The sequence below is a fragment of the Podarcis cretensis genome (genome assembly GCF_951804945.1).
Source record: "Podarcis cretensis genome assembly, chromosome: 16".
NCBI lineage: Eukaryota > Metazoa > Chordata > Lepidosauria > Squamata > Lacertidae > Podarcis > Podarcis cretensis.
Genome location: NC_137186.1, coordinates 8523535 through 8538302, shown reverse-complemented (window position 1 = coordinate 8538302; position 14768 = coordinate 8523535). Strand labels below are relative to the sequence as shown.

General features: G+C 48.0%; 1 protein-coding gene across 3 annotated transcripts in view; it reads right to left on the bottom strand.

The window, feature by feature from the left end:
• Window positions 1–7909: 7909 nt before the first annotated feature.
• Window positions 7910–14768, bottom strand: part of DENND4B (DENN domain containing 4B) — a 59086-nt gene continuing 52227 nt past the window's right edge. For all 3 annotated transcript variants that reach the window (XM_079957895.1, XM_079957897.1, XM_079957896.1), the window contains exons 25-28: window positions 14344–14449; window positions 12495–12660; window positions 11027–11091; window positions 7910–9488 (exon numbers count right to left, since the gene is read on the bottom strand). In XM_079957895.1, the coding sequence (XP_079814021.1) occupies window positions 9343–9488; window positions 11027–11091; window positions 12495–12660; window positions 14344–14449 (483 nt within the window). In that variant the 3' untranslated portion in view covers window positions 7910–9342. The remainder of the gene's footprint in view (window positions 9489–11026; window positions 11092–12494; window positions 12661–14343; window positions 14450–14768) is intronic.

Sequence of the window (14768 nt, the reverse complement as noted above, 5' to 3'; positions counted from 1 at the left end):
GATCATGGCCACTGGACCCATCACCTTCTGGCAAATAGAAGAAATGGAGGCAGTGAGAGATTTTACTTTCTTGGGCTCCATGCTCACTGCAGATGGTGACAGCAGCCACAAAATTAAAAGACACCTGCTTCTTGGGAGAAAAGCAATGACAAACCTAGACAGCATCTTAAAAAACAGAGGCATCACCTTGCCAACAAAGGTCCATATAGTTAAAGCTATGGTTTTCCCAGTAGTGATGTATGGAAGTGAGAGCTGGACCATAAAGAAGGCTGATCGACGAAGAATTGATGCTTTTGAATTCTGGTGCTGGAGGAGACTCTTGAGAGTCCCATGGACTGCAAGAAGATCAAACCTCTCCATTCTGAAGGAAATGAGTCCTGAGTGCTCACTGGAAGGACAGATCCTGAAGCTGAGGCTCCAATACTTTGGCCATCTCATAAGAAGAGAAGACTCCCTGGAAAAGACCCTGATGTTGGGAAAGATGGAGGGCACAAGGAGAAGGGGATGAAAGAGGACGAGATGGTTGGACAGTGTTCTCCAAGCTACCAGCATGAGTTTGACCAAACTGCGGAAGGCAGTGGAAGACAGGAGTGCCTGGTGTGCTCTGGTCCATGGGGTCACGAAGAGTCAGACACGACTAAACGACTAAACAACAACAACAACAAATGAGAAGTGATCAACTCCCGTCTAGAAATCTATTTCCCCACCGTGGAAGGACGTGTGGATCCAGAATTGTCCTCCGTGGTCATTTACGGATACACCGTTAAGACCATGTCCATGAAAGACAATCATACTTGGCTATGAGTGATCGCCAAAGAAAGAAGAGACCATTATGAACAGTCCTGGCTTCCCCCAAGGAATTCTGGGAAGTGTAGTTTGTTAAGAGTGCTAAGAATTGTTAGGAGACCCCCCCCGCCTCCTCCCAGAGGTGCAGTTCCCAGAATGCCCTGGGAAGAGCTATTGAAACCACTTAGCTCTGATCCTCTTAGCAGCTCCCATCATTACTAAATTGTAACAAATATATTATTAAGGAAGGCAGAAAATGAAACATTTTAAGTAAACAGGTTCAGGTAGATTTCATCCTGCACTTAAGTTTCAAGCAGATAACGTGTTACACACACACACATTGCAAATTTGTGCACACACACAAATGCTTATGCAAAAATATTTTATTGTGTATTAGTCAATCTTCACACAGCCCTGGAAACACATAGGCTCTGGCTCCTGAAAGAATCTACTCCGCATCTGACAAAATATGGTTCCAGTAACAACACTTGGTTGTGCTTACACTAACTTCACAGACATAAGGGAATTTTTATATTGAATAATGGAACACAGATTACCTAAATGTAAGAGAAATATGGAAACCGCAAAGAGATAAGAGGGAAGTCAACTAACATATACGGGACTCAAACCAGCTTAGTGGAACAGAAAGAGTGTAATGGTAAAGGAAAATAGAAAAATATGGAATATGAGGGTAGTGTCTTTTTAGGAATTTTGTGTATAGAATATCCAAATTATGGTTTGTGCTTCTTAAATATTTTTGTGTATTTGATAATTATCTTTTTCGTTTCTTGTTGATTTGTTTGTTTTCATACTTTCTCTTATGTATTGTTTTCTTTTTTGTACAAGTGGGTGTATGGAGTAATTAATTTTCATCTTGTATTTTTTTTAAAAATGCAACAAAGATTATTCAAAATAAATAAATAAAGCCACTCCCCGCCCCCTAAGCAACTGCCACAGCCACCTTGCGACTTGTGTTTATTATAGTTTTAACTGAGGCACATTGTTCCAGTTTATGGCTCCCACTGCATTTCCAAGCACAATTCAGAGTGTTCATGCTGACCTTAAAGTTCTCTACGGCCCTGTATACCTGAAGGAACGTCTCCACCCTTATCTTTCAGCCTGGACACTGAGGTCCAGCTCCGAGGGTCTCCTGGCAATTCCCTCACTGCCAGAAGTGAACTTACAGGGAACCAGGCAGAGGGCCTTCTCGGTAGTGGCACCCTCCCTGTGGAACACCCTTCCATCAGATGTCAAAGAAATAAACAACTATCTGACTTTTAGAAGACATCTGAAGACAGCCCTGTTTAGGCAAGTTTTTAATGTCTGGTGTTTTATTGTATTTTTAATATTTTGTTGGAAGCTGCCCAGAGTGACTGAGGAAACCTAGCCATGTGGGTGGGGTATAAATAATGAATTATTATAATATTATTATGGGAAGCCTACAAGCAGGACCTGAGTGTAAGAGCAGTCTCCTCAATTGTGACTCCCAGCATTGCTGCCTCTGACGGTGGAGGCAGAGCACAGCCATCATGGCTAGTTGTCATTCATAGCCTTGTCTTTTGTGGTTTTGTCTTGGCCTAGGGCATCCCTATTTTCATCAGAGAAATGTTGGGTGTTATGGAGCTATGCGACCCCAGAGCCAAGGAGATAGGTAACTATATAACCTTTAGAGGACATCTGAAGGCAGCCTTATATGGGGGAGTTAAAAAAATGTTTAATGTTTTATTGTTTTTAAATGTTGGAAGCCACCCAAATTGGCTGGGCAACCCATTCAGATTGGCGGGGTATAAATAAAATAAAAATAAAATGTGTTATTGTTGTTGTTGAATAAAAGGTAAAGGTAAAGGTACCGCTGCCCGTACGGGCCAGTCTTGACAGACTCTGGGGTTGTGCGCCCATCTCACTTAAGAGGCCAGGGGCCAGCGCTGTCCGGAGACACTTCCGGGTCACGTGGCCAGCGTGACATCGCTGCTCTGGCGAGCCAGAGCCGCACACGGAAACGCCGTTTACCTTCCCGCTGGTAAGCGGTCCCTATTTATCTACTTGCACCCGGAGGTGCTTTCGAACTGCTAGGTTGGCGATGTCTCTATTTTCATTGGAGAAATGTTGGCGGGTATGTAATCCTATTTTAAAGCCCTCCACGATGGTGGCTATAATTGACTACTGCGGGAGCAAGTGCCATAGTTCTTGCTCTGGGCTGCATGAAGAAGTTTTTTGTTTTAATTTGATTTTTATTAGTATTTTCCATACAACAACAACAACACAAAAATATCAGAAAAATAACAATACACAAAAACCAACATACGAAAAAAACCAAATCCATATCTTACAAGTTAATAATATAAACACTAAAAAGAAAAACAAACATTGACTCCCACCAATCCCACACCACCTCTCATTATGTCTTCCTGTTTTCCTTATCATCTCTATCCTAGCATCTAGATATAAATCCCTCTTTCTTATCCTTCACAAGGCTTGGCTGAATGAAGAAGTTAACTCCTGTTTTTTCTGTCCCGAATCTTCCAACATCCAGCTTTCATTGGATATCTAGTGTTATGAAATAGGGAGGACAAAAGTATTTTCTCTATATGCTTTTTCCATGCCATGCATAATCTTGTAAACTTCTGTTAGGTCACCACCTAGTTTCTCTGCACTTAAAATGGTGCAAGCTTTCCCCATTAGATTATAGTGCAAGGTTTTGTGCACCTCTGCCATGGGAGGCTTCTGCCTCTCCTAGGTCCCTTACCTTTCCCGCCCCGACCTGGCCATAGGGATCCATGCGACGGTCACCTCCAGGCTTGACTACTGTAAATCACTCTATGCAGGGCTGCCCTTGAAGCTGTCCCAGAAACTCCAGCGGGTGCAGAATGCTGCAGCGAGGCTCCTCACGGGGTCTCTGCCATGGGAGCATATTCACCCAGTGCTTTTCCAGCTGCACTGGCTCCCGGTGGAGTACAGGGTCAGATTTAAGGTGCTGCTTTTGACCTTTAAAGCCCTTCATGGCCTAGGACCCTCGTACCTACGGGACCGCCTCTCCCGGTATGCCCCACGGAGAGCCTCAAGGTCCATAAATAACAACACCCTAGTGGTCCTGGGCCCTAAGGAAGTTAGATTAGCTTCAACCAGAGCCAGGGCCTTTTCAACACTGGCTCCGGCCTGGTGAAACGCTCTGCCTCATGAGACCAGGGCCCTGCGGGATCTGATTTCTTTCCGCAGGGCCTGTAAGACAGAGTTGTTCCACCTGGCCTTTGGCTTGGAGCCAATTTGATTCCCTCCCTCCCTCTCTTTCTTTTTCCCTTTCCTTCTCCTCCTGCGATGAGGCTACATTTTAATATTTTAATGTTTCAATATTTTAATGTTGTATTTTAATCTTGTTTTTAAGTTGTATCCATTCAACTTGTTTTTCTTATTGCTTGTTAGCCGCCTTGAGCCCAGCCTTAGCTGGGGAGGGCAGGGTATAAATAAATATTATTATTATTATTATTATTATGGGAGGGATTTTGGCACCATCAGGAATTGAACCCAGAATCAGCTGTTTCCTAGTCAGGACCTTTGCCCACCTAAGCTACACTGCCAAAGGTTCTGCCTTCAAACCAAACCAAAATGTTTCGGAAAGGAACACAGGAAAATGTCTTACATGGAGTCAGAACATGGACCCATTCAGTCCAGTATTGTCTACACTGACTGGCAGTGGCATTCCAGGGTTCCAAGCAGGGAATTTTCTACCCAGAGTTAATGGGGACTGAAACTATTTTAAATACTAAATATGCAATGCTGACTTACTCCGAGTCAGAGCTTTGTACCCTCCAACATTTCTCCAAAGAAAATAGGGACGTCCTAAGGAAAAGCTGAGGGACGCGGGTGGCGCTGTGGGTTAAACCACAGAGCCTAGGACTTGCCGATCAGAAGGTCGGCGGTTCGAATCCCCGCGACGGGGTGAGCTCCTGTTGCTCGGTCCCAGCTCCTGCCACCCTAGCAGTTCGAAAGCACGTCAAAGTGCAAGTAGATAAATAGGTACCGCTCCGGCGGGCAGGTAAACGGTGTTTCTGTGCGCTGCTCTGGTTTGCCAGAAGCAGCTTAGTCATGCTGGCCACATGACCTGGAAGCTGTACGCTGGCTCCCTCGGCCAATAAAGCGAGATGAGCGCCGCAACCCCAGAGTCAGCCACGACTGGACCTAATGGTCAGGGGTCCCTTTACCCTTACCTAAGGAAAAGCCGGACATTCTGGGATCAAATCAGAAACCAGGACGGCTTCTGTAAATCTGGGACTGTCCTTGGAAAATAGGAACACTTGGAGGATCTGGTTTGGTTCAACTATCTGAATATTGTCTAGACTCCAGGAGTTCAATTTCCAAGGGCTGTGTCCAAGTCTTGCTGCTAATCGAACCCGAGTCCTTCTACGTGAAAAGCATGCGTTTTAGAAGACACCTTTTATCATATGTGGTGGAATTGTAAGGTAGTAAAAGGATTTTGGGAAATGATATATAATGAGTTGAAAAAAATGTTTAAAACAACTTTCCTGAAGCCTTCCTTTTAGGAATTCTAGGAGCCGAAATCCCAAAGGAGAAGACTATTTATGTATGTGATCACAGCTGCACGGATGTTACTGGCCTAGAGATGGAAAGAAGATAAAGTCCCAGCCAGAGAAGAATGAAATTAATGGACTATGCTGAAATGGCTAAAACGACCGGAAGAGTCAGAAATCAGGAAGACCAAAATTTTAATAAGGAATGGGGAGAATTTATAACCTATCTTAAAGACCATTGTAAACAGTTAAAATCCTTAGGAGGATTGGAGTAACACTTGTAGCGTAAGGCTGAATTCTGGACATACTGGAAGAGGTAAAGGATTTGGAGTATCATAAAAGATCTGGGAGGAAATGATTAATAATAAGACGCACAAAGGGGAGGATAGAAGTCCAGGAGATTCCTTGGAACCTTGTTTTTATGATCTATGTTTGATATATCTCTGTAATTTGAAAACCAAATAAATAAATTTGGGGAGAAAAAGCATGCCCAGAGTTGTGGCTCTTCATCAAAGAGAATGCAAGAAAAGAGAAAAGAACAGGTGGCGGTAGCGGCAAGTCTAAAATAACATTTAAAAAAACCCCTGTACAGCAGTCCCCGAAGCCCAGATATCGCCAGGACTCAACATGGCTGCCAGTTTACAAAAGGAAAGATGGCAGGGCGCCAGTTGGGATTCCAGCCTGGATCTATGGCTTCCTTCTGTTTCTCTGCCCCTCATTGGCTGGCAGCACGACTGACAGGCTCCGGGCCCTCCCCACAAGTACGGATGACGGTGAAGCAGTTGGGGCCAATAATCTTCTGCCACCCAAAACAGAAAGCGAGGGAAGTATTGATTTCCTAAACAGGCTATTTCTGGCAAGCCCCAGCGCCAAATGTCTGGCAAGGTCATCCCAGGGGAGGCTGGCGACTCAGTTCCTGGCTGTTTCCCTCCGTCCCCGTTAAAGAACAAAACAACACAATTGAGGTTCGTTTTCCTGGTGTGACGTCCTCCGCCCTATAAGAACATGGAGTGTCTAGTCTCAGATGGCGGTCCTCCACGCATGTGGGGAAAGTAAGCCCCATTAAACACAGCGGGGGCGAATTCTGAGCAAACTTGCACAAGGTTGTGCTGTTAGACAGGTCTGGAGCCTCACAGCCCAGGAGACTCCACCAGAACTTGCCCTGGGTCCGTGAGCCAAGATTTTGCGTTTCCCATAATGCTCTTGGGGCGCCATTTTGAATCCCCCACTGCTGACACCAGATAGTGGAGGCTGGTCCATTGGGGCCGCTCCACCTGCCCACCTCCTTAATGAAGTCACATTCAGAGCTACAACTCTGGGAGAGGAATAGAAGGGACTCCTAGCAAATCCCCAGGACCCTTCGTAATTCTGCGAAGGGAGCCATGACTGGCTAAAAGTGCTTTAAATGGACGGTGCGCTTGTGGCCTTGCAATCGTTCCGGTGGGTGACCCTGGCTCCCTGCAACCTCCTTAGTCTCCACGTGGCCTTTGTGGAGGGCGAAGACAAAACCAGAATTAGTTGGCTCTTATCAACCAATTCCTCTTGCCAAGGAATTGTAGCGCTCAACCCTCAACCAACTACACTTCCCAGAATTCTTTGGGGGCAAGGCTGGGGGAGTCACGGCTCTTAAAATGGCTTTAAATGTAAGGCACAGATGAGGCCTTAGAAACATTAAAAAACTGCCACTTCCTGAGTTAGACCTGCCAGTACATCTAGCTTAGGACTGTCTATACCGGGGGGGGGGGGGCAAACCTCTCCCTAGACCAGCCTTTCTCAACCTGCAGGTCCACAGATGTTGTTGGACTACAACTCCCATCATCCCTGAGCTCTGGCCTTGCTAGCTAGGGGTGATAGGAGTTGTAGTTCAACAACATCTGGGGACCCACAGGTTGAGACAGGCTGCCCTAGACACCCCTTGAATACAACTCCTGACCACTGGCCATGCTGAGTGAAGTGGTGAAGTTCAGGAATATCTGGAGGGCCAGTGTTTCCCCATCGCTCCTCTGCATGGACTGGCCAGTAGCTCTCTGGGGTTTGGACACATCCCATCTTGAAAAGCTGGAGATGGGATTTGGGCTCTGTTGCACTTACAGCAGGTGCTGCAATACAGAGTGGTGGTCTTTCCCCTAAAACGAATGTTAAGATTCCAGTCCTCATGGCTCCGAACGATCTGAAGAATGTAGGAAGTGGCTTTATACCTCCAGCTTGGATCATTGGGTCCATGTAGTTTACTTCTGTCTGTCCTGACTCTGCGGGGTTTGAGACAGAATGGTTTAGCAAGCCATCTCTCTTCCCAGAGAACTCTGGGAATTGTAGTTCTATGAGTGGAGCTGGGGTCTCCTAACAACTCTCAGCTCCCTTAAGAAACGACAGGTCCCAGAATCTTTTAGGGGAGGCCGTGACTGTTTAAAGTGGTCTCGCAGCACTTTAAATGTATGGGGGCCCCACAAACACATATCCCAACCCATCAGGGATCACACATTAAAGCAGATCTTCACGTTCCGTCGTCGCATTTACGGACTTGGGTTTCTGAGGCGAACCTGAGCCCGGCCTCCTCTTGTGCCCCAATCGAAGACGCATGTGCAGTACCCCGGAAGGAAAATACAGAAGCCTCTTTATTTACAGAACCGGGAACATTGAAACGGACAAACCAACAAAATGAAGAATACAACAAATAGGGTCTTGATGGAGATCAGCCTCCATATTGCACAATCCGAGCCCTGAGGAGAAAGTGGGGTGGCGGGACGACACGCCGGGTTGCACCGAACGTTTGTTCTGCTCAGACTCGCTGAAATTAACGGGCCTAAGCTAGGCTGCACCCGCAACATACATTAAAAACCCTACGATACCACTTTAAACAGTCACGGCTCCCCACACCAAAGCATTCTGGGAGCTGTGGTTTGTTAACGGTGCTGAGAGTTGCACAGAGACCCCTGTTCCCCTCCCAGAGCTACAAATCCCAGAGTGGTTTAACCACCAACCTTTCTCCTTAAGGGAACTCTGGGAATTATAGTTCTGTGAGGGGGAAGAGAGGTCTCCTAACAACTCTGAGAACCCTTGACGAACTACATCTTCCAGGATTCTTTGGGGGGAGCAATGACTGTTTAAAGCGGTACGATACAACTTTAAATGTGTAGTGCGGATGGGGCCCAACTTCATTAATTTCAACAAGCCTGAGCAGAACTTAGCTGGAGACAACCCTTCCCTTGGGGAAGGGGCTGGCAAAGCAGAGAAAGAGGGAGGTGGACTTGTAGAATGGGCTCTTCTACCCCTACCACCCCATCACCTGCTAGCGGGCTCCTCTTTTCGGCAGTTAAAGCAGAAGCGACGACAACAACAACGAAAAAGGTCTCAACAATAAATAAATTATAAAATAGCTCTCTCTCTCTCCCTCCCCCCCTTTCCCACCCCCACCCAACCTCGGAAAAAAAACACTGACGGTAAAAACAAAAAACAAAAACCCAACTTGGCTTTGAGATGGGTTGCCCTCTTCCTGAATTGAACCCTGATGTGTCGCGGGAAGAAATGGGCAGACTTGCCTTCCAGAAAATAACACAGTGCACAAAAATATAGAGGAGCTCTGGGAGGGGTCGACCTGGGTGTGGAGGAAGGGGGGAGACGGGAGAGGGAGGGGACGGCGTCCAGGTGTTCTCATGCATGTGCAGAGTGCAGTGCTGGGACGGGAGGGATGGGGAGAGGCGCTCCCGAAACCTCAATATGCACGTGGTCCCTGAGACCCGCCGTCTCCCCACTGCCGGCAAGCGTTGGGACGCCTTGCCCCAGCTCCGGGGGGGACACAGGGACCAGAGGGGTCTCTGAGGAGAGGACAGCGATGGGCCTCTCGTTCCGGGGTCCCCTAGTTTGCCCCAGAGGAGGTCCTGCGGTGGCAGCGACTGGCTCCCGCCGCGATTTGGTTATCAGCTCCCGTTGTGTCCTTGGCGATTCCTATGTTTCAGGAATTGGAGGGTGGGGGTGCCGGAGGTGAAACGGCGGGGGGGAAGGTTGGCGGCGGCGGCACGGGTGACCCCCGCTAGCATTCCAGGTTGGCCCCAAAGCTTTTCCGGCAGTCGATGGCCTTGGAGGTGAGCGGCTGGGCTCTCCATTGCTTCAGAGTCTCCTTCCCCATGCTGCTGGCCAGCTTAGAATAGGCAGATTTGTATTTCTTGTCGAAGTCGGCTGCAGAGAGGGGAAGAGGCAGAAAGTGAAGACGCTCCCTCCTCTCAAGTTTTCTTCTTACAGCAGTTCTCAAGCTGTGGGTCCCCAGATGTTGTTGGACTACAATTCCCATCATCCCTGAACTCTGCCCTTGCTAGCTAGGGATGATGGGAGTTGTAGTCCAACAACATCTGGGGACCCACAGCTTGAGAACTGCTGTGGGAGAAGCAGAAGGACCTGACAGCTGGATCTCAGCACCCTGAGAATTTCAGCTTTTTTCAGCTTTTTTCGTCTTCCTATTTTTAAATGAACACAGGCAGGTTTCTAGGCCTCATGGACACAAAGAAAGCGCCTTGAATTTGCACTTCAGCATCGTGAGGATTTAGGAGGTAAAAGTCGACAAATAATTTTTTTAATCCTATTGTAAGAAGCAGTCTATATGGAAAGAAAAACGCCCCTGGGGCTATTTCCCACAAAAGAAAATAAATATGGGGGCAGAATGGGCTACATTAAATTTTTCTGAAGGTGGTTGTAAACCTTAAAAAAACAAGAAGAGAATGGATATCCGATTGGTTTCAGTATTGTCAAGTAAATGAAATATTTTTTAAAAAGATAGAAATGCAGAACAAAGATAAGACTTTGAAATCAAAGTGTTAAGAGGGTAAGGAAAAACATATCTCAAAAAATGTACAACGCAAGCACATTTTCAAACTTCATGGATGCAAAGAAAGTGCCAAAAAGATTATTAAGAATGTTAGGCTTTTTCCTTTGGGGGGGAAGAAAAACAAGCAAGTTCCTAGACCTCATGGATGCAGCCTGTGTGGGTAATGACTTGCTGGGTGCGGAGATCTCTTTCTCAGTTCCCCTGCCGCTTGGACTACTGCAATGCGCTCTACGTGGGGCTACCTTTGAAGGTGACCCGGAAACTACAACTAATCCACAATGCGGCAGCTAGACTGGTGACTGGGGGCGGCCGCCGAGACCACATAACACCAGACTTGAAAGGCCTACATTGGCTCCCAGTACACTTCCGAGCACAATCAAAGTGTTGCTGTTGACCTTCAAAGCCCTAAACGGCCTTGGCCCAGTATACCCGAAGGAGCGTCTCCACCCCCATCATTCTGCCCGGACGCTAAGGTGCAGCGCCGAGGGCCTTCTGGCGGTTCCCTCACTGCGAGAAGCAAAGCTACAGGGAACCAGGCAGAGGGCCTTCTCGGTAGTGGCGCTCGCCTTGTGGAACGCCCTCCCATCAGATGTCAAAGAGATAAACAACTACCTGACATTCAGAAGACATCTTAAGGCAGCCCTGTTCAGGGAAGTCTTTAATGTGTGACATTTTAGTGTATTTTTGGTCTCTGTGGAAGCCGCCCAGAGTGGCTGGGGAAACCTAGCCAGATGGGCAGCGTACAAATAATAAATTATTATTATTATACAGACCACAGGCCCATCCAGCTCAGCAGTGCTTACACTGGCCGGCAGCAGCTCTCCAGACATCCTCCCTCTCTCCAAGTAGCTTGTGCCATTCAATCCCCTCCGGGATATAGGGGCCTTGCACTTACCAATGTCCACGTGGTCTCTGCCCAGAGCTGCCAGCTTCAAGAAGAGGATCTCGTGGTAAACACTCCTAAGGAGAAGAAGAGAACGAAGAGTGGGAATCAGAGAAGCGCAGTAGTCCCTGTGAAGGTGCCCATGGGACCGCGGGGAATTTTGTAGCTTGGCAGCAGAGCACCTGCCTTGCATGGCCCCCACTTTAAACCCCAGCATCTCCAGGTATGGCTGCCTGAAACTGTGGCGAGCTGTTGCCAGTCAGTGCAGACAGCACTGAGTTGGATGGTCCAAGAGACTGAGAGGGAGCTCCCTATGTTCCTATTGAGGTTGAATCCTGGCAAGACAGAAGTACTGTTTTTGGGGGACAGGGAGCGGGTGGGTGTGGGAGATTCCCTGTTCTTGAATGGGGTAACTGTGCCCCTGAAGGACCAGGTGCGCAGCCTGGGAGTCATCTTGGACTCACAGCTGTCCATGGAGGCGCAGGTCAATTCTGTGTCCAGGGCAGCTGTTTACCAGCTCCATCTGGTACGCAGGATGAGACCCTACCTGCCAGTGGACTGTCTCGCCAGAGTGGTGCATGCTCTGGTTATCTCCCGCTTGGACTACTGCAATGTGCTCTATGTGGGGCTACCTTTGAAGGTGACCCAGAAACTGCAATTAATCCAGAATGCGGCAGCTAGACTGGTGACTGGGAGTGGCCACCGGGACCACATAACACCGGTTCTGAGAGATCTGCATTGGCTCCCAGTACGTTTCCGAGCACAATTCAAAGTGTTGGTGCTGACCTTGAAAGCCCTAAACGGCCTCAGTCCTGTATACCTGAAGGAGCATCTCCACCCCCATCGTTCAGCCTGGACACTGAGATACAGCGCCGAGGGCCTTCTGGCGGTTCCCTCATTGCGAGAAGTGAGGCTACAGGGAATCAGGCAGAGGGCCTTTTCACCCTGTGGAACGCCCTCCCATCAGATGTCAAAGAGATAAACAACTACCTGACATTCAGAAGACATCTTAAGGGAAGTTTTTAATATTTAACGCTGTACTGTTTTTAACACTTGATTGGGAGCCGCCCAGAGTGGCTGGGGAAACCCAGCCAGATGGGCGGGGTATAAATAATAAATTATTATTATTATTATTATTATTATTATTATTATTATTATTAAACCACCCCTTTTTTCATAAGGACTGGAATCTTGGCTTGCCTTTAGGGATAGGATCAAGGCAGAAGCACGGGAAGTAGAATCTTACTTTCATATTTAGAGGAGAGGGCCATGGCAGAGTAGCAGGACACCTGCCTTGCATGCAGAACGCCCAAGCTTCAATCCCTGACATGCCCAGGCAGGGCAGGGGAAAGACTCTTGCCTGAAACCCCAGACGGCCTCTGCCAGCCAGTGTAGGCAACACTGGGCCAGGTGGGCCCAAGCTTGCTGCAGGGACGTGCAGGAGTGGGTGGGCAGAGGGGCAGGAGAGGAGAAATCGTACCTGGGCATGTGTGCCGTGCCGGACTGCTCCTTCACCGTGTCCAGGAACAGAGAGATGGCCTTGTGCATCTCGCCCATCCCGACCGAGCTCAGCACAGCCTCCAGGAACGAGAGCGAGAAGGGGTGGTTGTGTCGGCGCCAGGACTGGAGGCGGGTCGGGATGTTACCTGGGTGGGGTGCGAAGAAAGGCGGTTACGTGTCTGCAAGCGGACTTATGCATATTGCTTTGAGCCACTTGCTGCTGCTTAACTGTGTTGCACAAAATGTGGATTTCGTGCTGTTATTATTAGTTGTAACAGTATTTGGTACTCTGTGAATTTTGCACTATATGGGGTGTGAGAAACAGAGAGTGTGTGCCTAAGTATGTACTGTGTTTATGCACATCCAATTGCCGTGTGACTGCGCTAGGGATGGACGATATTTATTTTATTGGTTGAATTTATATACCGCCCTATACCCGGAGGTCTCAATATATATCAATATATTGTCCAAAACAGGTCTGAAGTCCATATTGTGATATTGGTTTCATAATTGTTGACCTGGCAATACAGTGGTACCTTGGTTCTCGAACTTAATCTGTTCCGGGAGTCCGTTTGACTCCCGAAACCGTTCGAAAACCAAGGCACAGGTTCGGATTGGCTGCAGGAGCTTCCTGCACTCAAGTTGAAGCCATGTCCGACGTTCGGCTTCTGAAAAACGTTCACAAACTGGAACACTTACTTCTGGGTGTGTGGCGTTCAGGAGCTGATTTGTTCAGCAACTAAGCCATTCGGGAACCAAGGTTTGACTGTACAATATATCGCAAATCATGATGCATGTCAGGGCTGGGCGATATATCGTCCAAAATCAGTCTGAAGTCCATATTGCGATATTGGTTTTATAATTTTTGCCCTGGCAATATATCATGAATCATGATGTGTGTGTGTATATTATGCAAAAAAATCACAATGTGGGAAAAACCGTGAAGCCAGCCGATGCTTCTACATAGCTCCATCATTATTTCTGACATTGCAATATATCAATATGTGTGTTCAAGGCATGAGTGAGCGCGCATTGCCCCAAGCCCAGAAGTGGCAAAAAAAGGACCCTAAAAAAGAGCGTAGAAAGGGCAGAAAAGGTGCAGAAACAGAGCCTAACAACCAACAAGCCTTTGCAAGTTCAATCTTGGGACATTTCTGCTGAAATATGAAGTACAGTGGTGCCCCGCAAGACGAACGCCTCGCAAGACGGAAAACCCGCTAGACGAAAGGGTTTTCCGTTTTGGAGGCGCTTCGCAAAACAAATTTCCCTATGGGCTTGCTTCGCAAGATGAAAATGTCTTGCGAGTTCCTGCAGGGATTTTTCCCTCCCCCCCCCCTTTTCCTAAGCCCTAAGCCGCTTATCAGCTGATCCGCTAAAAGCCGCTAAACCGCTAATAGCGCTAATCCACTAAGCTGTCAATGGGCTTGCTTCGCAAGACGAAAAAACCGCTATACGAAGAGCCTCCCGGAACGGATTAATTTCGTCTTGCGAGGCACCACTGTAGTTATACAAGTTGAATGAATGGATGGATGGATGGATGGATGGAATAGCCCTCCCCTGCTATTTGTCCCCAGAACAGAGAAGCAGACTGCTCTTGAACATGGAAGTTCCATTCCTCACGAACACGGCTAGTGAAAGGCTAAGTGGGATCAAGCTTATCTAGCTCAGTGGGGTTTTCCTGCATAGCGAACAAACAAGACACACTGAGGGAAGCCTCACAGGACATGGCGGGGGCAGGCCATCTCCTGGTATGGTCCCTCCCCTCCCCGTAGCAACCCCACGGAAAGGTAACCCGTGGTCTTGCTATTGCCAGAATGCACCGTTCTTACCGTGGAACCTCCAGAGGACGTAAAGTGGGGGGTAGCTGTCGGGGTCTGGCGTCAACACATCCCAGACCAAACGTACGTTCACGAGAAGCCCCTCCTGAGGCAAGCCCTGCGGAGAGGGAGGGCAGTCATTGGGGAAGGTCAGAGAGCGCAAAACAAATAATCTGTCTTTCTATGTTGCTGTCCGCTCATACCGATCCCAAAGCATCTTACCGACAATAAATAACAATGGCGTAATGAAACACCACAGGTACAACTTAAGTCACATTGCATAATTAACCAATCAGTCAGTAAAACAATGGGCCGGAATGGGCCGGAAGCTGAAATATAAGCCAAGTATCATAGTTGCAGTGTGTAAGCCTCGGCCCTGTATACCTGAAGGAGCATCTCCACCCCCATCGTTCTGCCCGGACGCTGAGGTCCAGCAC